The sequence below is a fragment of the Boleophthalmus pectinirostris genome, unplaced genomic scaffold, assembly GCF_026225935.1.
Source record: "Boleophthalmus pectinirostris isolate CB_2022bp ecotype Guang Dong unplaced genomic scaffold, ASM2622593v1 HiC_scaffold_14, whole genome shotgun sequence".
Taxonomy (NCBI): domain Eukaryota; kingdom Metazoa; phylum Chordata; class Actinopteri; order Gobiiformes; family Gobiidae; genus Boleophthalmus; species Boleophthalmus pectinirostris.
Window position 1 is genome coordinate 4,074,280 of NW_026571047.1, and position 25,887 is coordinate 4,100,166.

Below are 25,887 nucleotides of genomic sequence, written 5' to 3' on the forward strand. Positions count from 1 at the left end.
ATTTATATATTACATTTATTTATTCATGTGGGACAGACTATTTATTTGGCATAGACACTTACTGTAAGGGAATTCTTGGTTTGGGCCAAATTTGACCTGGATCATACTGTGAAAGCTAAAGAAATGAACAGTATGTAAGGGGTAATTATTTTCAAATGTTTGCACTCTATGGGTCCAGTTTATTTGAGGGAGTTACTGCAGCCCTAAACTCCACCCAGACCCTGACATCAGTTGACCAGCTCCTGTTGGTCAGGCCCAAAACTCGGCTCAAGACGAGAGGTGACATTTCTGTGGCAGCGCCCGGACTGTGGAACATCCGTCCTCTTCCTGTCAGATCCTCTCAGTCTGTAACACAGTTTAAGACGAGACTGAAAACTCACCTCTTCTCCTGCATTTAACACAAGCGAGTCAGGTTATCTTGGTGTTTTTATTGTAGTTTTCACATGTTTTCTGTATATATGTTTTGTATTTGTAACCGTTTCTTCTATTTTGTATCTGAAGCACTTTGGTCAGCTGAAGTTGTTTTAAATGTGCTATATAAATAAACTTGAATTGAATTGAATTGAATGAAAAAAAGTGCGACATATAGTCCGAAAAATACGATAGTTATTTTCTGATAAACATTAAAAACTGTTGGTAGAGAGGTTGAGTCGACTGCACCCAGCCTTGACTGCTTCGAATACGGCTACAATCTTTTTATCGTTTTGTTTATTTTTTGACGTTCTTTCTACAATTAGGCGTGAATATGCACTGACGATAAGCTCATTTTCATTCATTCGACATGGCTGCTGTACCAGAACTCCCAACATGCTGCTAAAAAGCAAAAGCGTCAGAGCAGGTACTGGGAGGAGTGGGTGGGGAAGCCCTAAGTGATGAAATAAAAGCGTGTAGAAAAGAGTTTGGTGTTTTCTCACGGAGGGGAGCTAGGTCACCCTAAACACAGCATTAAAAAGTCAGTTGAGAACAATGCGTAAAGTCCAAACACGGCATTAGAGCGCGGATATAGGTCACAGATATGAAAAGTGAAATGAGCGGGGAGCAGAGGTGTGCGCAGGATTGGAGCTTTGTGCTAATCCGATTGAAGGGCGATTTGTAGCTGAGTGTTTGATCAGAGCCGCTACAGACCGACCAGGCACGGACAAGAGGGTATGCTAATGTGGATTACAAGTGAACGCACCGCTGTCATTCACACGAGCTGCGGTATGCGAGCGTAGACCCAACACCGGGAACGTCTGAGCCAAGATTTATCTTAAAGTGCACGTTTTAACTCGAAATCTGAATCCAAGAATCCCATGCGTTTGAGAACATGTCTGTAGAGGTCTGAACTACAGGGTCAGCAGCACAGGGAGGGCATCTGACACACACAGGGACTATTTTATTTTTTATTTTTTTCCAAATCTACCCTTTGTTACCTGTCATAGAACAACTCTGCGGGATCTAATATACAGGGATACTAGAGGACGGGAGTAGTGGCGTAGTACTCCAGACCTGTATTTGTCTCCAGACCAGCCTCAAGAAGTTTTTTTTTTTTTGTCTCGGTCTTGTCTTGGTCTTGAAGGCACTTGGACTCGGTCTTGTCTCGTCTCGAGGTCTGACGTAAAAAGGGGATAGAGTGATAAAAACATTGGTATAAATGTGCCAAAAGAACTGTAAAATACAAATAAATGTAGGAAATGACAAAGATGTCTTGATTTGGTCTCGATGGGCCGTGGTCTCGGTTTTGCCTTGTCTTGTCTCGGCCTTTAAAAGTCTCGGTCTTGTTTAGGTCTCGACACTTAAAGGTCTTGGTGTTGTCTCGGTCTCGGGACCCTGTGGTCTCGAACTAGTCTTGGTCTCGATTAATGTGATCTTGACTACAACAACAGATCACACAGGTTTACTAGATGATGGGACGGCATCTGGCACACAGGCATAGAGTAGGATTATGGGAGGGTAACTGACACATGGGGATACAGTACTTTACTTTACTTTATTTTATTTTTTATTTTATTTTATTTTTTGAGGATATGCACATGTACATATTTGGAACCTACTGTTCAAAAGGAGTAGGATGAAAAACTTAAAGTGTCCTACCCCAATTGTTTTACCCATTCATGTTTGTATGTTTTTTGTTTTTTTGTTTGTTTTGTTTTGTTTTGTTTTTTTAATGGGAGGGCATCTGACATAACAGTGCCTCTTGTGTGTGTTCTTGTGTGTGTGTTCAGGTCTTCTGGGGATGGTGGCTCACATGATGTTCACCACGGCCTTCCAGCTCACTGTGAGTCTGGGCCCCGAGGACTGGAAACCCCAGACCTGGGACTACAGCTGGTCCTACATGTGAGTACTACAATACTGCAGTACAACTACACTACAGCTGCTCCTACATGTGAGTACTACAATACTGCAGTACAACTACACTACAGCTGGTCCTACATGTGAGTACTACAATACTGCAGTACAAGTACACTACAGCTGCTCCTACATGTGAGTACTATAATACTGCAGTACAACTACACTACAGCCGGTCCTACATGTGAGTACTACAATACTGCAGTACAACTACACTACAGTTGGTCCTACATGTGAGTACTACAATACAGCAGTACGAGTACACTACAGCCGGTCTTACGTAAGTACTAGAACAATACTATTACATGTGAATACAAATACACTACAGCTGGTACTACATGTAAGTACTAGCACACTACTGCAGTACAAGTACACAACATCAATACAGGTTTTGTGTCTGGAGGTGTGTTTAGTTTTTATTCCTGCAGATTTAGTTCTTCTCTCAATCCGAAAACACACAGCTCCACCTTGTGATGTCTACATACTACAGGAAGTTCCACTGTGTTTTTAAACTTCACAAACCTTCACTAGAAGCATTTAGATGATTTCAGACTGAGGAACAGTAAATAAAATCAGACTTCTCGTGTGTTTTCAGATTAGCCTGGAGTTCGTTCACCGCCTGCATGGCCTCCTCCGTCACCACCATCAACCGCTACACCAAGACCATCCTGGAGTTCAAGCACAAGCGCAGGAACATCGAGAAGAACCTGAAGATCAAACAGAAGCTCCTGGAGCTGGACTCTCCTCAGCAGGTGTGGGACATGTACCTGAGCTCTGTCCCCAGCACGGCCGAGGAGCTGCTGGACCTGTCCTCCACCAGCCGCAGGCTCTCCAACACCTCCATGTTCTTAGACCTGAGCGACCTCCCCGAGGGCTGCTCCGAGGGCTACTGCTGACCCCCACAGTGACAGGGGTACAGCTCACCCCACAGTGAGAGGGGACTGTGGGGGTTCTGCTGACCACTGGACTCTGAGGGTTACTGCTGACCCCCCAGAGTGAAAGGAATATTGATGAGCCAGCACACTGAAGGGCACTACTACAACCACAGAGTGAGAAAAACTTCTGCTGACACCATGCTTCTTGAAAAGGGGCACTTCTGAGCCCACTCTGAGTACCCATCAGAGGGGTATGTGGTCATTTCAGTGCTGAGTTCTGCTGACCCAGACTGTGTGAAGGGAACTGCTGACCCCCAGAATGCGTGTTAGATGTTGCTGACCACAGGAGGGACACTTGTGTTACTACAGACAGTGATAAAGGCTGAGCCCCTCCTTTGTGAAAGAGGAACATCTGACCTCCAGAGCCCCGGAGAGGAGGAGGTGAGGTCAGACACAGGGTCTGGAGGGAGGATGACCTGGACACAGCAGAGCCCTTCACTGTCATGGACCCTTCATACAAGCTCAAAGCTCCAGCTGATTGACTGTGCAGTTGTCAAACTTCTGAAAGACACTTGTACTCCGTGTAATGGGCTGTAGCTCCCTCTGGTGGTACAGAGTAGCAGTACAGGTGTGGTGTTAGACTGAATGTCCCTGACTGTGAACCAAAGGCAAACACAGACGTAGCAGAGCAGCAGGAGGAGCCAGACCTCAGCTCTCATTTAACTGTGACACAAACGTGAAGCCAGTGCTGTGTACATGTGACTGTAGATGTGTGTGTTTGGGGGGTTACGGGGTCTTTTTAACATGAAACATGAAATAGTGCATTATTATAATGTATCATTCTGATCTACCTCTGAATGACATAGTAAATATGCAGCTTCTTAAAGCCCCACTGTGTGACCTTTAGTCAGAAATAGACAAAAATTGTGGTTGTGCTTATTGCACACAACAGTGTCCTTACTGTGAACGGGCTTGCATCTCCGCAAACCTGACTCTTATTTGGCCTGGAGGAGGACCTCCCCCTGCATGTGTCATGGCTGTACTCTTCTACAGTTTGATATGAACGTGTCTCCATGGAGAATGTTCTCAAGTGTGGTTTAACTTTCTATTTCCATAGACTCATACAGGAGACCTGCTCCTCCAGAAAGTGACACAGTGCTGCTTTAACATACCAGAGAGAACATGAGTGAAACTGTGTTTGACACAGATCACACGTCCACTCATCCAGGAGCATTCACATCTGAGAGGCTTAAATCTGAACTTTAAACTCATCAACACTTGAGCTAATTGTGTATTCTGTACTTGTGTTTAAACAACAGCAATAGCCTACACGTCACATCACAAGTGTGCAAACTGCCAAACTGCAGGGGGCGCTGCTCCTGGCAGCAGCTCCTCTTAAAGGCACAGTACAGCCTTCTAACCTGTGATGGTCTTACAGGAGGTGTATATGCTGAAAGGACTCTGTTTGAAGAAGCGTTAGAGGTTAGAAGACCGTGTTATTTTGAAGTGCATTTGAAAATCTGTTCTGATTTGATTTTAAATGTATTTTATTTATTCAGCCTATATATTTTCTGTAAATGTTATACTTATTTCTGATGAGGTTTGTATTTCTGAAAATGAAGCATGACTTTTGTTTAAATTTAAATGTTTATGCTGTGAAACTTTGTGTAGTGACTATTAGTCATTTAACTTTTGTGATAAAATAAAATAAACAAAACACATAATATGAATATATAAATAAAGCATTTCTATGAGATGTTCTGATCTAGAATGAAAAAAAAAAATGAAATGAAATAAATAAAATCCTGCTCATTTTGGTACATTGTTGTGCATTTGCTTATTCTGTCCACTAGATGTCAGTGTTCACTAAATCAAGATTGAGCTAGAAATAAAGCTAGAAGAATAATGAATAGTGCTGCTGTGGCAATTTTGGCAGCCATCTTGAGACTGTAAAAAGCAATAACATCTCAAATCTAATAGAAAATCATGTTAAATAGGACCATGAATGTAATTGATCTGGGCTTTAAACTGACATATATAGAAAGAGAGAGACTTTATTGATCCTGAAGGTAATTCAAGTTTTGCTGCAGCAACATTTACACGTCTCAGTGTCCTTTGTGTCTCAGTCAAAGGTCTCAGGTCAGTTTAACAGGAGGACTGGTCAGGGAGGGTCAGCAGATCCTGTGGAAGAGACAAAAGTGTCTGTCCTCTCTGTCCTGCAGCACCACAGCAGAGTCCAGAGGGAACCAGGAGAACAACAACAAGAAAGGCCTCGTTCTTACTTCACTGTGGTGTTTTAGTTAGTAATGAAATGGTCCATTCCCTCAAAGTGTTTCCTGTGGAAGATCTTCTGCCACATTTGCTGCCATATGGTGTAAAAAGCCTGTAGCGTCTCAAATGTCCATAGGTGATTTTTCTTATTTCTAAGATCTTTCTCAAAATGAAAATCTAAGTCAAGTCATTTTTATGTTTATACTGCATTTAAAGGGATGATTCAGTGTCATTTCAACCTCAGGTCCGTTGCATCATGACCTCTACATGATATCTGTAGTCACCTGCTGCTGGAGAATAGGCTGGGTATAACTGATGACCAAACTGGAAGAAATGGGGAAAAAATCGGATGCAAACCGATGATAAAGGAAATGTGTGAACATATGGCCTAATAGTGGATTTAAAAAGAAAGAAAAAAAAAAGCCTCTTGCACAGTCTACATTGTCACAGTCCCTCAAGCACCTCTGACCTCATCTGCCTCTCCCTGAGGGGCCTCCTCCTTCCCCTCCCCTTTTGTGTTTCAGGAGTGGAGACAGGTGATGGAGCCATCGTCAGCTGAGCCCACTCTGCAATCAACAGGGTTGAAAAACCATTCAAGCCAGATCAGCGCTGCTAGATCGTCTTCAATCAGTGCTATGTTCCAGCTGTGTCTGTGTAACCTACCTGTAACTCATATACTTACCTTTTATCCATCTGCCTCAGATCTCCGTGCTACAGCCACCTGCTCCAGAGTCCTACTCCGACCTGCTCCAGAGTCCTACTCTGTCTATCAATTCCCCTTTGACCCGTGTCTGCTCTTGGGTTCCCTGGCTATCTGTCACATCCATGGATATGAGAAGCAAAACAAAGAGATAATTTCAAACAGTCCAACAGTGTCCACTCCCTCAAAGTATTTCCTCTGGAGGTCTTCTGCCACATTTGCTGCCACATATACTGTTTAAAAAAACAAAATAAATAAAATCTTTGTATGTGTAACTGGACCAGGCTCCTGCAGAGCGTACAACACGTCCAGAACACTGCAGGTCGTCTGCTGACAAATACCAAGAGACGAGACCACAACAAACCGGCTCCCTGTCTTATGTCAGGTGCAATTTAAATGTTTTGTGTTCAAATGTTTGCACTCTATAGGTCCAGTCTGTTTGAGGGAGTTACTGCAGCCCAACACTCGGCTCAAGACGAGACGTGACATTTCTGTCGCAGCGACCAGACTCTGGACCAGCTTTCCTCTTCCTGTCAAATCCTCTCAGTCTGTCACAATTTAAGACTAGACTGAAAACTCACCTCTTCTCCCTGGAGTTAGTACGAGTTAGTCAGGTTATGTTGGTGTTTTATTGTAGTTTTCACATGTTATCTGTATATATGTATGTGTATCTGTTTTGTTGACTTTATGTGAAGCACTTTGGTCAGTTGAAGTTGTTTTAAATGTGCCATAGAAATAAACTTGAATTAAACTGAACTGAGCTTCACACTGTCCAACAGCCCTTCAGTCATGTGCTTTGAACTGCACATGCACATCTTGTTTAAAGGTTATATAGAGGATTTTTACAGAAGTGAAATACGGGGACAGTCCTTTTTCAAATGTTGTGTATGAGTGACACCACCTTCCTCCTCCACAGCTCCCTCAGTAGAAACACCTCCTCCTGCCTCCTTACTCTAGAAATCATGCTTGTTTACATCCAGTTCGCGTTCAGAATAGGAGGGTTTCAGTCATGTGATCACGATGATGCGCGAATTTCAGGTGGAGGGCAGGAAGTGAAGACAAACACAACAAACACGGCTCTGGAGAACACGGATATGGAGAAGAGTTCTTATTGTAAGGATTTAGAGCCAGTAGCGAGGCAAAAGTACGAGCAGTTAGTCGACAAATATATTGGGCGTGACCCTGATCTTATTGAAAATGAGAGAATTTTCAACCGAAGTAAAAGATTTGCCGACAATCGAGGCAGAAGAGATCACAAACTTTTTAGCTCTTCAGACATCGTTCTACACCAGACAACAGATGAAGGCGTATAAAAGTTTGGAGGCATATAACTTTTTTTGTCAGTGGATGGGTCCTCAACCTCGGTGCAAAACGCCTAAATGATGATTATCGTTTGGTCTTCGCCAGGGTGAGTGTTTCTCTTATTTTATGTGTATAAACTGTTATGGAAAAAACTGCAGTGTATCGGCAGTGACCTCTATCTGAACTATTTAATGTCAACAAACGTCGTTAGCCGTTAGTCGTTAATGATTCGTTTATGTTTAGGTAAACCACAAAAAACAATTTATCTTTGTAACAAACCTCTGTCAAAGTGGTCACTGCAGACACGAGCATTAGCGAATTCTGCTCCTCCCGATCGTAAACAGGTTTGTAATCCACTTTTTATGGTGTTGTTCTGTCGGCTTTTCCCATTTCTGACCTTTGTGGACGACTGTATTCAGTACTCTAAAAAGAAAAAAATCGCTTTTCCTTCTCTCGGTTAGAACGATTGGCACAGCCATAAACTACACAACACATCGGCATTTTCCTCCAGTCAGCTCACTTCCTGCCCTCCATCTGATTTTGCGTGCTGACAAACGTAGCCCTGTGACGTCACGTGAAACCCAGATATTACTGTTGAACTGACCTGTCTAGAAATATTTTAGCGACCGACGTGTCGGTTTTTAGACCCTTCGTCTGCTTCAGTCGCGCCATCGCTGGAAGGACTCTCCAAGAATCACCTCAGTTTATCTTCGCTCCTTTTCTCCTTCTCTTCTTCTTTCAGCGACCTCAAAAATTGACTTTCTTTTGCGGCGAACTGGTCGTGGATTCTCGTCCGCCATTGCAACAAACTTTGTGGGAATTGCAAAGAAGCGACAGTTTGAAAAAGCCTCTAAGACCCGGCGCATAAACCACATAATCCCCGCGCGCCGGTGAGTCAGTTACACTAGAAACACAGGGAGTTTGATTGACAACCTAACAGCCAATAGATAAAGAGGGAGCCTTGTTTTCTATTGGCCAATGTTTATCTGGCCTCACTACGTCCACAGTTGATAGATTTTTTTTTTTTTTCATCATCATAATTACAAGGCTGCTGTGTCTCTGTAATGGTATTTTAAACTTTCAATGACAATTTGAAACAAAAAAAATAAATAAATCCTCCATACAACCTTTAAAATCCCATGATATGATGTTATTAAAAAAACAAAAAGAAACAGAAAAAAGGTCAAACCAACAAAGTCAATCCAAAGAAAATGTATGTACTTATATGTATTGCATGAGTTCTCGAGTGCAGTCAGAATATGGCTGCTGAAACTGAGTGTTCCTATGCTCCAGCTTTATTTACACCACATCAGAGTCTGAACATTCAAATACTGTATCAGGTCAACAAACAAAACTGAATAGATGTGGCTGCCTCTTTATGACACCATATTTTAACCCAGGTTAGAGCAGTTTTTCACTTTTGTTGATACTGGGGGCTGTACTTACCCTTTATCACCACTAGAGGGCGACATTGCTTTAGTCAAAAAACTAAGTATTAATGAACTCTGATTAAAAGGCCCTAGATTTGACCACAATAGAGGCTTTGCACCGTCACGTGTCCCCCATGGCAACGGTACCTACGCCGCCATGACAGCGGGCACACTATGTCATTGACTTGAGCAGCATCGGAGAAACATGGGCAGGTTTTGTTGTGTATTTGGTTGTTCTAGACGCTCTGAAATGGATAAAATGATTCGTTTCTTCACTGTTCCTCTGAAAATGACTCATCAGGATCAAACAAGGGAATTATCGAAAAAAAGACATGGATTATAGCAGCAAAAATAAACCACAAAGAGATTTCCAATGTTACCATCAAGACACCTGAAGTTTCATCAAGGTATTTGCTATTTAAATTGTTTCATAGTTTATTTAATGAAAGAAGCACATTTACTGAACAAAAATGTCATTAATTTATCCAGGAAAACCCGCACTAGTTTACGATTCAACAAACCCACACTGGGCTCCTATGATCAACATGACGCACGAGTGGAAGAGTCTGTGAGCCGAACCTGGAAAGAATCGGCCATGAAAAGATCCTCACAAACGTTAGAAAGATCCACTCACAAAAAGTGATTCATTCTAGAAGACATAGTTGTGGATAAAGCAAGACAATAAAGAAAACATGGGTCCTACGACGAGTGACATGTTTATATGTGCGCTGGAAGATCCAGTTTCTACTGCCACTCACACTGCAAATGTTTTCTTTTTACATTTGAGTTCAGTAAATGTGCTTCTCTCATTAAATAAACTATGAAACAATTTAAATAGCAAATACCTTGATGAAAGTGATGTGAGTGTGTCTTGATGGTACCATAGGAAATCTCTTTGCGGTTTATGTTCTCTAGACATAATTCCCGTCTTTTTTTTTGATAATTCCCTTGTTTGATCCTGATGAGTCATTTCCAGAGGAACAGTGAAGAAACAAATAATTTTATCCCTTTCAGAGCGTCTAGAACAACCAAATACACAACAAAACCTGCCCATGTTTCTCCGATGCTGCTCAAGTCAATGACATAGTGTGACCGGTGTCATGGCGGCGTATGTACCGTTGTCATGGGGGACACGTGACGGTGCAAAGCCTCTATTCATCATTTTAATTTGATCCATGGGACATTCCAGTATAGAATGTGTTTATATGTCTTGAATGTTCCACAGTGTGACATTAAACAGCTCTACTTTACATTTATTCAATTACAGGTGGTTTTACAGCTCAAAAATACCTCGAAAAACAACATTCTGACTGTGAACGGGGTCGCCTCTCCACAGATCTGACCTGTAACTTGGTCTGGTTCGGTCTCCGTGAAGATAAAAACTGAAAAATTCCAGACGAAGCAACAACATCACCGAGGAGGAAAGCATTTGACGGACGCTCCACCAGAAAAGTCCCACACAGCTCTGGTAGATTCAGGACAAAGAACCAGCGCGTTTTGCATCGTGCGTCTTGTTTATTCCAGGTTCCCGTCAGCTCCCACAGCGTCCGGGTGAGTCCAGGGCATCAGGTTTACAGACAGACAGCAGATCATAGCCTCCTCGCTCCTCCATCCATTTGAGTGCATTCATTATTCAGGACAGGGGCACTTTCCTCTGCCGTACAAACCACTCTGTGTGCAGACCTGTGAGGAGACCGCCACATACTCAGGCTGCATTAGACTGGACAATACCAGATAATGCTACGGCAAGTATTGAAATATCGAACCAATATCGATACCGAAGAGTTTTGTGTGTAAATGCATTGACTCTCCTCTGCTCATTAAAGGTCCTAGACTACACAAAATTGACTCCTGTGAGATTTAAGTCAGGATATAGATTCGATTTCAACAACAAAAAATATTTATTCAAGTTCACTGTGGTGTTGGGCAAAAAGAAATAATACATATTTACAAAAAAAAAAAAAAAAAAAAAGAACTGTGCTCAGGGACAGAAATGAATGAAACTACAAGACAATAATCCGTGTGTCATTCGCTCATTTGTTTTTCAAAATAAAACCAAAGATAAGAAAACAAAAAATCAATTATTTTCATCATTATTTGTCTCCAAAACCAAAAAAAAAAAAAAAAGAAGTTTTCAATTTTGTGTTGGAAAAAATTGATAACGTCTCTCTCTCTCTCTCTCTCAAGTCCAAGATTAGACCTGGTTTAGTTCTGGTGTTTAGTCCTGGGATCAGTCCTGGTTTAGTCCTGGTTTAGTCCCAGTTTAGACCTGGTTTAGACCTGGTTTAAACCTAACGTTTCTCTCTCTCAAGTCCAATGTTAGTCCAAGATTAGTCCTGGTTTAGTCCTCCTGGTTTAGTCCTCCTGGTTCAGTCTTGGGATCAGTCCTGGTTTAGTCCTGGTTTAGACCTAATGTTTCTCTCTCTCTCAAGTCCAAGTTTAGTCCAAGATTAGTCCTGGTTAAGTCCTGATTAAGTCCTGGTTTAGTCCTGGTTCAGCCCTGGGATCAGTCCTGGGTTTAGTCCTGGTTTAGTCCTGGTTTAGTCCTGGTTTAGTCCTGGTTTTGTCCTGGTTCAGTCCTTGGTCAGTCTGTATGTGGCACAAAAGTCCAGCATTGCAGTTTAAGTCACGGAAACGGCCATTATCAGTTTTTTTTTTTTTTTTTTCCATTTTCATTTAAACACAAAATCGAAAACTGAAAAAAATGGTTTTATTTTGAAAAAACAAATGAACAAATGATACACGGATTAAAAACCCACTTGTATCCAGCTGCACTCATGTGACCTTCTCGAGAAGCAGAGCTGAACTGCTTTTATAGGCGAGTTTCAGCTGACGTCATTGTTATTAAAAGCCCGTGTTGCATGCTGGGAAATATTTTGGTCGGAGGCAAGAAACACGACAGCGGTCAAACACAGTGCGTAACCTCACGTATTTATCCCTGATAATGGTAAATTCCTGCTGCATTATCGGATGCACAAATAGAAGCACGGAAGAAGGAAAATGTCTTTTTCGTATTCTGAGTGAAAAGAACCGCTAACGGTGAATTAAACGGCTTTCAAACATTCACAGAGCAAACGTAGAAGATCCTAACAAACCGTGGACTCCAACAAGTTCAACAACACATCGAGACTCTTGGAGGTTTTCATCTTTTCTGCTGTGAATGGCCCAGGAGTTTCCACCAAGTCATTGTGGATATCGCCCAAGTGAATATTTGTCCAGGTAGTTGGTGATTCTGACCAGAAATTTGGTTTGGTCCACCTTTTGTCGGGGTTGAAAAGGGTGATTTGTCGTCCGTCGATGCTTATGACCAATTTCTGGTCAAATGGTCTTGGGTCCTCTGCTGTTAGAGTGGATAAATAACCGGGATCAATACCCTTTACGTGCTTTCTCGCTCCGTCCGTCATGTTGAATTAGTGTTTCTTGCCGCCGACCAAAATAATTCCCAGCATGCAACGCGCGCTTTTGTCAACAATGAAACTCGCCTATAGTTTCCTTCTGCAGGAAGGACCTCCCTCCAGGTAAGTACAAAATCTACAGTTCAGATATTAAAGTTAACTTCACTTTTATCTAAAGTTAACCATTAGATTTCCTACAACAATCTAAGTCCCCTTTACATTAAAGTGCTTAACATAAACTCTAAACACTAAATGAAATATACAAAACCCATAAAACAAAAAGAACTGAAACCAATTCTCCCGCCACATGATCTGAAACTAACTATATCCACTTTAAAATGTACTTAAAATGTATACTTGAAGATGCACTGTGTAACTTTTTGGTTGGGGTCCGTCACCTTCTTGTTTCTATGGAGATGTTATTGCTGTCATGTCCTGTTTGTTCCCTTTTATTTTGAAATTACTTACCCTGTTTTCTGTTGCAGATTTACTTCCTCCATCTTGTGTTCCACCTTTGATTACTGCCCCGCCCTTATGTGCTGCACCTGTGTCCCGTTAGCTCCCCTTTTCAGTCTGTGTCTTGTCTTCCCCATTTATCAGATTGTCTTTCTGTTTTTGTGAATGTTACTGTGTTTCTCAAGTCTTTTTGGAATCATTAAAACCAGTTAAAAACTTCTTCGTGACTCTGGGTCGTTTTGGAGCCAATCTTCGCACTACCTGACAATTGCTCTGCCTGGAATGTTCCACAGTGTGACATTAAACAGCTCCACTTTACATTTATTTATTTACAGATGGTTTTATAGCTCAAAAATACCTAGAAAAACAGACATTCTGACTGTGAGCGGGATCACCTCTCCACAGATCTGACCTGTAACTTGATCTGGTTTGGCCTCCAAGAAGATAGAAAGATTTAATGCCATACTGTGAAACATTCCAGACAAAGCAATCACTTGGAACTTCCTTAAGCCGGGCGTACACTGTGCGACTTTTGACCCTTTTTGAGCCGATTTTTCACTCGTGCGACTGTTTTGGGGATCGGGACGAGTTTTGGCGTCATCGTGTGTCGTGCTTCGTGTAGTAAACATGGGGTAAAGAAAATCGATTTATACCTCACGACCAGCTCCTGATCAGCATTCGTAGGTCGCAAGAAAATCAAACTTGTTTGAAATCCAGTCCAGAGGGTTTGGCTCTGTTGAAGTAGTTCCTCAAGCCAATTTGTCAGAATCTGCCAGAGTGCACATGCACGGACACAGAAGTGGAAGCAGGATATGAGGTTGTGGAGGACGGTGGCACCGGTGAGTGTTTTGGACACAGGACATGGAGGCGCAGTTACTCGAGCAACACAGAACAGAAGTTTGGTGAAAACTTGATGCTACTTACCTCCAGTTCCCTCTGAAGAACTGACAACCTGTGTTGCCCACGTCTGCCCACATGTGCCCACGTCTGCCCACATGTGCCCACGTCTGCCCAGGCATTTCTTAGACCAGATTTGTCGTCTCTTCTTTTTGGGCTTGTCTGTGCAGAGAATGGCACAAATTGCCAAGGCAGAGCGTCTGTTTTTTGCCTGGATCAGCTTTGTCTCCGCACGTCTGTGGTTTTCTAATTCCATGGTTTTCTTCTTCATGGTTTTCTACTTCCGGAACAACAGCTCCAGGTGTTATGTGAACGTACAGTGTGCACAGGCAGGTCCCATCCGAGCATCGGTTCATTCAGTGTGAGAACATGATTCATGAGCTGTGAACTTTTAAACCCTGCGATTTGGTCGTACAGTTTAAGCTGGGGCTGAGTGACACGACCAAAAATATCACACAGTGTATGTCCAGCATTAGACAGACCCTCCACCAGAAAAGTTACACAATGCATGTTTAAGTTCAGTACTTTTACTTACCTTATGAATTCTGAGCATCCTAATTATTCACCACGATAAGTTTATAAACCCTTTTCACAAGTTTCCGAGGCCAGAGTGGAGTAATTGCAGTAAAGTCAACAACAACTAGCATACTAACTGCACAATTCCTGATTCCCAGACAGTAAAGCACTTAATGATTAGACACAGACAGAGCACAGTGGACTTATTTTGACCTCAAGACATCTACATCTGCACACATTCTGCTTAAATCAATGAAAACACATTTCGTAGTTCACATTTTTATTGTTGGAATGATTTGAGAAACAGGAGCCGTTTTCCTTCACTGCTAGTTCAGTTCTGATACTACAGTCGTATTTGCATAACATCAGTTCACATTATAGTTTGAAGCCCTTGAGAACAAAGTAGTGTATATACTAGTACTGCAGGTAGGGCTGAGTACTGTTAAAGGGCCCGTATATATGCTGCTTTCTGTTCTAATGTTGTTTCACGAACAGACATGGAGTTGTGTTTTGTTTCATTCACATGTTAAACACACAAACCCTGCACATTTAACCTCAAAATGCTCTGTTCCACCTTGTGATGTCACGTGGTAATGTGGGAAGAAAGTGCCTCATTGTGCTTTTAAACTCCACACACTTTGACTAGAATCATTTGGATTATTTCAGCTCTTGAATTGCCAGTCTCTACTGAACCAGACATAAAAGGTAGATACTAACATGAAAACTACCACTTCATGACATCACAAGGTGGAGCAGAGCATTTGGAGGTTTGTAGACATAGACAGACTAAGACTACGTTTACACATACCCGGGTGTGTTGAGAAACGGATATTCATCATGCACACAGCATCGTTTTCAAAAAAGTGTATGTATGAAAAAGAAAACTAAGTTGTTGTCCATAATAGTGAAGATTTTTGTTTGCAATTTATTAATAATTGTGCCTGAACTGAAATGCACTGATTTGAAATGTTTTAAAGTAACTATCAGTGTTGATGTTTTGTCTGGAAAAGGGAAAAGGGGGCAGAGAATATAAGATGATTCTTCTTTCTGCTTCTTTTCATTCATTTCTTGTATGTTTGATGTTGTGACACTCTCGATGTCTTTTTATATTTTATGAATGAAATAAATAAACTAATAAAATAATAAATTAAAAAAAGTTTTCGTTCACATAAACCTGCATAAATACTCCATCGGGCGCCGTCATAACTACACCAAACGTCTGGGTGCAGCTGCTTAGATTCAAACCCGAAGCATTTATTCCATTACAGTTGTAAATTTTACTCACAAATACCTTGAAAAACATGCATTAGTGAGCGGGCTCGCCTCTCCACAGATCTGTTAAAGAATTGGCAAAATTGCAGACCTCCGAGCCTCATTGGTCTCTGGTCATGGATATGAAACGTCAGCTGTGTGCAAATGTAAACACATGAAAAATGTTTGCACCAGAAGAAATGCGACATAAGAACGTAGTTTTCCAGAATCTCCATTTTAGCCAGAGTTTTTAGAAATATTTGTTTTCAGAGGTGAATTTTTCATTTGAGTGTAAAAGGTGGGAACAAACGAAGGGAAATGTCCTGTGCACGTGTAAACTGGACTTTATGATAAAGGGTGAGAATGAAACAAAACACAACTCCAGGTGTGTTGTTGACAAAGTAACATTATAACATGATTTAAAACTCTCAATAGCACATTTTACATAATATAGGACCTTTAAAAGTTACCAGTACCGTACCAAAATAAATAAATACATACATAAATAAATAAATAAAATAAACCAAATGAAAAAAAAAAAGGTTTCTTCAAATAAATACTGTTAAACTGGCATAACACACATTGTACTTTTTGTCATTATTCTAGATCACAGGTGTCAAACATAAGGCCCAGGGGCCGGATCCGGCCCTCCAAGACCTTTAATCTGGCCCTCGGCTGATTTTCTACTAAAATATTTTAATCATATTTTCGATTAAAATATTGGTAATTTTCTGCGGTGCTTAGCATAGCAGCATCTCCAGCGTCTCTGTACGTGGCCCCTCCCACCAGAGCAGCACAAATGAAGACTTGTCTCTTTCCAAACGCTCTTAAAGGACGATCGTTTTGACTGTTGACCGTGACACCCTCATCAGAAAAATGTCCAACATGAGAAAAGTGGAGCCGAGTGCAGGATTTTCCAAGAAAAATTTACTTATTCCTATTTACATACAAGTTAATGTTAAAATATTGTGTTGAAATTGCATTTTTTTTTCATAATATTTTGTAAAAGAAAGAGTTCATCATTTAAAAAAGATTTCTGTAATAGATTTGTGTTTCTCTGCACAAATATTTGAACTTATTGTTATTTTTGGGGTTTATATGACATGAATTTTCTGATCCGGCCCCTTTGGGATAAATGAGTTTGACACTCCTGTTCTAGATAATGATTAGTGCAGTAATATGACTGGGAGTCCATCACCTGCTTGTTTCCATGGATACATCATTGCTCTGCCTGAAATGTTCCACAGTATGACATTAAACCGATCTACTTTACATTTATTCGATTACAAGTGGTTTCATAACTCAAAACTAACTCAAAAAACAAAAACCTCTGACTGTGAGCGGGGTCGCTTCTCCACAGATCTGACCTGTCACTTGGTCTGGTTTGGCCTCCATGAAGATAGAAAGATTTAATGCCATACTGTGAAACATTCCAGACAAAGTAATGAGGAAAAGTGTTTGACGGACCCAGCACCAGAAAAGTTACACACTGCACTTTCAAGTACTGAAAACAAGCGAATATTAAAGTACATTTCTTGTACAATATCTGGACCTGGACATAAGTGAGGTACCCAGCTCTATCTGTGCACATGAACTAATATACCAGTGTTTTTTTGTTTGTTTGTTTTTTGTTCATTTTCATCTCTGTTAAACAATTTCTAGTCCTAGTCGTCCAGAATTAACTCCTCATTTAGTCCAGATTTAAAACAACAACAACAAAAAAATACTATTCTGAATTCCTGACATTGGATTTGACTTTGACTTTCATTTCATCCGTGCACCTTCAGATTACAGTTAGAGATTACAATTGTATTACTGTCTCATATTTTGAAGTAAAAGTACCCGTTGGTCAAAGCACATGAATAAAATATCACATTTTTATTGATGGAATGATTTGAGAATTGAACAGTAACCACTTTGTGTGAAAGAAGAAAGAAATCCACACTGCAGTTCTTTGAAGTGCCCAATTTTTTTTTATTTTTTTTTTTCAGTGGCACCACAGTGTGATGTTTCTGGTTTTCTTTGGACATGTCTGAAAAAAGTAAAACGTGACCTGAAATGTCAAATTATGGTGTCACTGAAATAAAAAATTGGGTATGGAAGATAATTTGTTCCATCAGATTTTGAATTTTAAATGCGGTTGAATTTCTCACTTTGATTTTTTTCTTTTACTCTGTATAAAGATGTTTGAATTATTTTTAATCAGAATTTTTGTTTACTTTTTCAATATGTTTCAAATTCTAAATAAAAATTCCACAACATATATTTTCAAGCTCTCAAACAGTTGAAATTCAGAGTGTAAAATTTGCTGTGAAAAATTTCAAAACCAAGGCAGAAGCAATCGATCACGTGAGAGGAGGACAGAGGCTGTTTCCTATTGGCCGTTCTGATGTGTGGGCGGGGCTTACACTTAACAAATTAAAGAGATGAAGTTTGATTGATTGATTGATTCGTTTTTATTCCGAGTTTGTGCCAAGAGAGAAACAATAATCACTTATACTACATATACATTGTAAACAATATAAGAAAAAATTATTAACCCACCCCAGTTTATTTAGGTTTAGGTTTATTGACGCTAAGTCTGACCAATCAGATCGCTTCACTGCACCATTTCCTGCTTGATTACTAAGTTAGATTGGATCACTTTGGATCGATTGCTTCGGCCTTGGCATCTTGGATTGTTTCTGTGAATTTTTTTCACTGAGAATTTTACCCTCCGTTCGATGATCCTTCCAAAACGGTTTTCCAAAGAGCTTGCCTAGCGACACGCATGACACGCCCCTTTTGCTGGGACGGTGTGACTCAGATCTCAGCAGCGGAAAAGTCGACCGAGCAAGGCTATCCCCACTGTGATGAGTAAATATGAAGTGTTTTCAGTGTGTTTGGACACTTTGGTGGTTTAAATGACAGTTTCAGTTTCAGTTAGTCGGTGTTGTGGTGAGGCCAATATTGAACAAATACTTGATTTAACGGGCGTCTGACACACGAAACATAATAATACACTTCAAGCTCGGACTTGACGTCAAATCCGAGGTCCAAGTGGGAGTCGGAAGATAATCAAACGCAGGGTTACACTGAATTTTGACTGTTGAATTTGACTGCTTGAAAATATTTGTGCTGAATGTGCTTTATTTTGAATTTTAAACACTTTGAAAATATACACAAAATCTCAGCAACTAAAATTCTGAATAAAAATAATTCAAACATGTTTTTTCAGAGCTAAAAAATTCAAAGTGAGAAATTCAACAGCATTTAAAATTCAAAATCTGATGGACCAGAATTATCTTCCATAACTGGGCGCTTCAAAGAACTGCAGTGCGGATCTCTTTCTTCTTTTGCATGATTTTTGTGTTTGGACCCAGCACACAGTCCCAATATTTGTTGAATGTGCATGTCTCTATCTGCCAGCAGCCATTTTGTGTCACTGCTACTTCTGATGTTCCAGTAGTGTTTGTATTTTTATCAGTTCACATTATAGTTTGAAAGCCCCAGGACTGACCCAAAAGTCTCTTCACTCTCCCCTCGTCCAGATAAACCTGATGTCCTCGGGTCACTGCCAGCCAAAGTCCTGCCCGGTGAGCTGGTAGAACCTCCTGTTATGTGGTCTGTAGAAGTCTCTGAGCTTGAGGAGCACCCTGGGGTCTATGGGGGCGTGGGTGCGTCCCTTGGTCTTGCCCAGGCAGTGGGGTTTGCTGCTGCCCTCGGGTTTCTTCAGGCAGGGGAAGCCTTTGGTCTTGTTGAAGTAAAAGTGCTTGTCCGTGATGATGCGCTGAAGACCCAAGAAGTCCTGCACTTTGGCCATCTCGCCGGCGGGGTCGCTGATGAGCCGCTCCCCGCTCACCAGGTGGATCTGCTCCAGAGGAAACCAGTCCAACCAGCGCTGAAGGTGCAGGGCGTACAGGCCGATCCACAGGGGGCTCCACTGAGAGTCCATCTCACCTGGACGGACAAAAGAACAGAGGTTTGTAAGTTTACTGAACTTCTGAAACCGTCTGCAGTGGTTCAAAGTTCATCCTCACTTGCTTTATGCATTCAGAGCATCTTAATTATTCACCATAATGAGTTTATAAGCACTTTTCTCAATTCTCTAGCGTGCACTTCTGGATGATCACACACTAAAAAGCTTTATAATTAGATGAAGACAGAACATTGAGGACTTACTCTGACCTCAAGAGCTACTAAGGCTACATTCTGACTGCAGGGTTTAATGCTCAGTTTGGACTTTTTTTGCAAGGTCATTCACATTTCCAGTTAAATACGACTTGTATATGATCTCCAGTGTGAACTTTAAACGCCCCAAAAGTGTCCCGCATGAGCACTGGAGGACACGAAAAGCGAGTGTGCTCAGTGTTTACAGACGTCACCTAAACTTGTCTCCCAAAATACAGTCCAGTTCTTGATAAAATGTTCAGGTTACACGTCCACGGCTGCTTCGTTTGTTTGAGTCTTTAGCCTCCTTGTATTTTCTCGCAGGCTCTTTATTTTTCGTTGACATTGAAGCCAGGACCGTCTGTAGCTGCACTCGGACATTTTTTTTGGCAATCATTTCAAAAACCACCCAGTGATCCCTCCAAATATTAATAAACTCGCTAATCTTGCTTTCCCATTAACAAGACTCCAAGCCTGAGGTGTAGGTGGGATGAATGTGACCTGACCGTTCAGACTGAAGTCACATGTCAAAAGATCAGATATGTATCAGTTTTAGGAGCACATATCCAAGTGTCCTGGGTCACATTTGAAAAAATCAGATCTGTGTGGTTCAGACTGTCATTAAAAGATCAGATACAGGAGCATAGGGGCGAAAAAAATTGAATCAATCAGGCTGCAGTCTGAACGTAGCTTATATAATAATACATAAAAATAAATACATATAATACATAATAATACTTTAAGATTTTATAAGAATAAGGCCCTTTAAATTGTGCCAATTTAAAGAGCCTCTACCTCATTATTTATGTAATTAAGTAATGATGAGACATAACTTTGGACCACCATTTCAAATAATACTTCTGTTTATTTAAAATTGTTGCTCTGTTCTGTTTTTCTCGTTTTTCAGGCTTTGATTTAACACAGTCTGACAACTCATTTAGTCTGTGAACTGTGTCACAGTGCCCTTCCCTCTGCTTACTCGGCGACATTTCTCAACTCAACATACCCGCTCCCAACGACAAAATACTTCTTGTATGTTTATTGTCATGAAATAGAAATCCAGGAAACACATAAACATTGCACACTGGAAAAACCTACTCATGGATCATACCTCAACAGAATCTCTCCAAAATACCAATAATAGATCATTGATGGAACCCCTCTCTGTCTGGACTCCACTCATGTTGTTTCTACAAACTACCCAAACATAAACTTGCCTTTTCCCCCCTTCTCCCTAGAAATGGCATTAACTCACATGCATATAACATATAATCCCCTCAATCAACAAATAAAAAAACAATAATAAATAATCATTTTAAAAAATTTATTAAAATCAAATTTGGCCAAACAAGGACCTATCCCACTTCTCATGCGCCCAAATCTCTCCTTTTTTTTTTTAACGCACCACACTGATTTGAATACATCTCACAAAGCTCCTCCAGCCTCCAGCTCCTCCTACAGACATATGTTTTGATCTGTGAGTGTGCAAGCCTCCATCTCCAGACCCCTGCTGTGATTGGAGGGTTCAGATCAGATGGCACCAGGTTCTTCAGGAGCTGATTGGTTTCCACCAACACCTGGTGGTGGTAACACCTGGTCAATCCTGGGCCCTCACCTGGAGCCCCAGCCCTATAAAAGGACACGCCCCCTGCCACTCAGGGCAGCTGTTCTGACTGTACACTGTCTGCCACTTTAGTTTGTGTCTTGTGTTGTTTAACTTGTTTGAGACACTTTTAGTCCTTGTGACTTAGTTAGAGTTGGTTTTGTGTTTCTGTTAATTGTCGTTTTGAATACTGTTTTTATTGGCCTAGTTTTAGTTATACATTTAGCCACTCTGTTTAGAGCCTCTTTTTGTTGATTCTTGTAAGTATTTTTACCTTACAATTCTTTTAAATAAATCACAACTTTAGTTTTGCCATTTCTACATCTTGGTTATTTTGTTACTTCCCCCTGTCCCTAGCAGAACTGGGTCATAACAAAGGCTTAAACATCAATCCCAACAACTCATTAACAAACATAACTGGGGCTATGTTTTTTGTTTTTATTTTTTTTTTGTGAGGTGATTCACATTTCCAATTAAATTTGACTTGTATGTGATCTCCAGTGTGAACTTTAAACACCCCAAAAGTGTCCCACATGGAACCGGAGCCAGAACATGTGCAGCTTATTTGTTTTAAGAAGGAGATTGAGAAGAAGGACAAAATTTTGGGCCATGGCGTTTTGTGGGGCAGTGGCAGCGACGTCCGTAGAAAGGAACCCGTGGGTGGGATGAATGTGACCTGACCATTCAGACTGAAGTCACATGTCAAAAGATCGGATGTGTATCGGTTTTAGGAGCACATATCCAAGACTACATTCAGACTGCAGCCTGAAGTGACCCAAATCCAATTTTTTGGCCCCTATGCTCCTGTATCTGATCTGTTAATGACAATTTGAACAACACAGATCTTTTTTTTTTTTCAAATATGACCCAGGCCACTTGGATATGTGCTCTCAAAACTGATACATATCTGATCTTTTGACATGCGACTTCAGTCTGAAGGGTCAGGTCACATTCATCCACCTACACATCAGGCTCGGAGTCTCGCCAATGGAGGGAAAGTGAGGTTAACGAGTTTATTAATATTTGGGGGGATCGCTGTATTCAGGACAAGTTAGAGGGGTCTTATCGTAACTGGGCAGTTTTTGAAATGAAAGCCAAAGAAATGTCCGAGTGCGGCTACAAACGTTCCTGGCTCCAACGTCGACGAAAAATAAAGAGCCTGCAAGAAAATACAAGGAGACTAAAGACTCAAACAAATGAAGCGGCTGTGGACGTGTAACCTGAACATTTTACCAACAACTGGACCGGATTTTAAGAGACAAGCTCAGCGTTTCGGCGACTTCCGTAAACACTGAACACGCTCGCTGTGTGTGACGTCATCGTGTTATTATTATTATTTCCACAGTTGTCATTCTCGCCGTTGAGTTGAAGAGTATAATAAAGACTTTGAATGCAGTGCCTCAGATTTTCTTTTGATCCTAAAGAGCTCTACACTAAATATTCCAGAGCAGTTTCTCGCTTCACCTGTGGAGTGGTTCTTGAAGGCCAGGCTCTCGAACGTGGGGATGTCTGGAGTCTTGGAGATGATCTGGGTGTAGTCCGAGATGGCTCTGGTCACCGGGTCCCTCACCACCACGATCAGCTTCACCTGCCGGGACATGGCGTGCACCCGGGCCGGCGTCTCCGTGGTGACGAAGTACCGAGGCGTCTTCTCCATGACGACCTGCCCCTCCAGCGCTTTGGGCATCATGCTCCTACAAAATACACAAGAGAAACTTTTACTTGGAGCGATATATTTGTAGACACTTTATAATACGGTGAACACTGTGTTATTCAAACATTCAGTGGTGGTAAGTTACTACTGAAACCACACCTGCCCTGGGACAGACTGAATGAATCTGCACTGTCGGCCCTTACAACCACCAACACTCACAAACACACCACATTCATACACATTCATGGGTGAAGTGTCTTGCCTTAGGACACAACAGTTTGCACTAAAGTCACAGCTATCTCACTGTGACACCTAATAAATGGTAAATGAGCACTTTTGCACCTTCAAGGCCATGGAGTAAGAAAACTTTCAGAAATATCTGTGTGTATAGGATAGAAATCCGTGCATATTTGTCTGTAGTTGAGCATGAAATAAATATTTGTAAACTCTTGAATGAGTCCAGTCATACATAAAATGTGTTGTGTGGTGAAAAGCTACCACAAGAATTATAATCAACAATACATTAAAATGTACAATTATGCTTTTTTCAGTACGAAAATGAAAACACAGACACGACTTTACTGTAAAAAAAAAAAAAAAAAAACGTCATCACTTCACAGGCTTTAGTTACTGAGTAGAACCTACTGAGCTACTGTCGCCCAAATAGTAGGCTCTATTCACGCTTACGTCACAAAACCGCCAGACGTTTGAAAACATGCGGATGACGACTTCCTTTGGCTCTGTTGGCGATAGGAACTCTGACAAAATCTGGGAAAATCTGAGAAAATGGCCTGATTTTCTTCATCTAGATCTTCATCTTTGCATTATTTCTTTTTTACTTTTATAAATTGCCTCTTTATTTGTGTTTTATAATTTGTCTAATAAAAAAAGAGAGAGAAAGAGAGATGTGATTGTAGTGTTCCGTTATGTTCGGTAGATCGACACTTCCTGTTAAAGCCCCGTCCCTCATGGAAAGCTTCAGCAGGTTGTGAAGACACTGCTGCTGAATCAGTGTCGGGAAATACACCGGAAGTCGTCATCCACGTTTCCAAAAGTCTTCTGGTAAATGTGAATAGAGCTACTGTATATTCACAGTCAAGTCCATCTGAATAGTAACCAGGCCCAACTCTACTGACACAGCAAAAACTGCAGTTGTGTTTTTAACACAAAAAGTGTTATTTTAACTATTTGAAAGTTAAATGGGGATTGGAGTTGGGGTTATTTGTCAGAGTTGATATGGTTTAAGTTAAATTAACTTCCCCTAGTGTTCATTCACCTTCTCTTAGTGTTAATTTGGCTCCTCCCACCCACCACTTCAAACTCCCCTGAGAGAAAACCAGTTTGAACCAGTTTTGTTCATTATTTCATCTCAAATTGACTAAAATAAAGTAAAAATAAATTTCTCTCTCTTCCTCTCATCCCGCTTCTCTCTCTCTTTCCCTCTCTGTTCCTCACATCCCTCTCATCTGTCTTTTCTCTCTCTTCATCACCTCATGTTTGTCCTCTCTCTCTCTTTATCTTCCTCTCATCCCCTTTCTCTCTCTCTCCCTCTCTGTTCCTCTCATCCTTCTTCTCTCTCTCTTTCTGTCTCTCTCTCTCTCTCTCTCTCCTGGTCTCTCCCATAGGGCGTGGGGCAGATGGGACTCGTTTGCAGATAAATGAGTGAGGAGGCCCCCGAGGAGTGCCTGGAGACCGGGCACATCTGCCGCACACCTGCTGTACACCTGACCCCAGCCTGAGCTCACGGTGGGACGTCGCTCGCTGCTCTGCTCCTGAGTGATACCAGAGCACAGACTCTCTACTACACAAAAAGTAAACAGAGCTGTTCACCTGAAAACTACCACCTCATGACATCACAAGGTGGAACTCAGCATTCAGAGCTTTGGAGATGCTGACAGACTAATAATAAAGAGTCATTCAAACAAAACTCCAGGTCTGTTTTAAAGGACACAACATGAGATAATCCCCCAAATGTAGCATTTTAAAAAACAAAACTGAGACAAACTAAATCAGATGTGAAGGAGCTGCAAGAAACACAAATGTTCACATCATTTCATCTTGTCACATGAAGCTTTTATGTTATTAGGTTCTTTTTTCAGACCTAGAGTTTTGTTTCAGACCTGACAGTTTCGACTCCTCACTCGCGCTCTTCCTCAGAGTGGTCATGTGATGTTGCTGTGACGTGTCGCTCAGCTGATTTAAACAGGTTTTGAGGAAGTGGGACTGCAGATGGCGCTGTCGTCCTGCCTCCACCGGTAGGAAGACAGCGCCAAAACCTGTTTAAAACAGCTGACCGGACACGGCACAGCAACATCACATGACCACTCTGAGGAAGAGCGCGAGTGAGCAGTCGAAACTGTCAGGTCTGAAACAAAACTCTAGGTCTGAAAAAAGAACCTAATAACATAAAATATCAGAAGACCAAATGAACCTCATTGGACATGAAGCTTTTGTCACTTTAGACTCACTCACAGTGGGAAGAGGAAGCACAACTTTTACTCAAGTAACAACACTACTGTTCCACTGTATATCAAAATATCCAAATTGAAACAGACACCAAGACTGTTTTTTGATTGATGTTATTTGAAATAAACTTTAAATTAAAGGGCCCATCTCATGCAAAATAACTCTTTTCACATTGTATCTTCTGCACATAAACAAGCACAATTTGGGTTTTGGAACATCCATTACACAATAGTTCTGAAATCTTCCTGATTTCTTGGAGACAGTCACAGACCAGGATGTCATGGCTGGTGCTCCCTCCCTCTTTTCCCTGTGCATGTGTGTGTGGGCGGAGTCTCCTGCACCTCTAATTCGTCTCACCTGCGAGCAATCAAGAGCTGACTACTTGAGACCTGCTCACCTGCGACACTGTGCCAGATTGTTTTCAACCAACACAGGGTGAACCTCTTGGCTCCTCAATTCCGAGTTTTTTGCCACTTACGTTTTCCGCATGTGTTGGACCCGGAATCGGACGAGGACTTTGAGGAGCACGAAGCTCAAGCACCGCATCAGTTGGACATTACTGATTGGCAGTGTTGGGGAGTAACAGATTACATG

At 41.4% G+C, this 25,887-nt stretch overlaps 2 protein-coding genes across 2 annotated transcripts in view; one reads left to right on the forward strand and one right to left on the reverse strand.

Annotated features, from left to right (window-relative positions):
* gsg1l2b (gsg1-like 2b) overlaps positions 1–3,224 on the forward strand; it is a 48,864-nt gene extending 45,640 nt beyond the window's left edge. The window contains exons 4-5 of the mRNA XM_020928927.2: positions 2,205–2,316; positions 2,924–3,224. Of these exons, the coding sequence (XP_020784586.1) occupies positions 2,205–2,316; positions 2,924–3,224 (413 nt within the window). The remainder of the gene's footprint in view (positions 1–2,204; positions 2,317–2,923) is intronic.
* Positions 3,225–18,971: 15,747 nt separating this feature from the next.
* hs3st3l (heparan sulfate (glucosamine) 3-O-sulfotransferase 3-like) overlaps positions 18,972–25,887 on the reverse strand; it is a 59,535-nt gene continuing 52,619 nt past the window's right edge. Inside the window, exons 2-3 of the mRNA XM_020928926.2 lie at positions 22,638–22,867; positions 18,972–19,360 (exon numbers count right to left, since the gene is read on the reverse strand). Of these exons, the coding sequence (XP_020784585.2) occupies positions 18,972–19,360; positions 22,638–22,867 (619 nt within the window). The remainder of the gene's footprint in view (positions 19,361–22,637; positions 22,868–25,887) is intronic.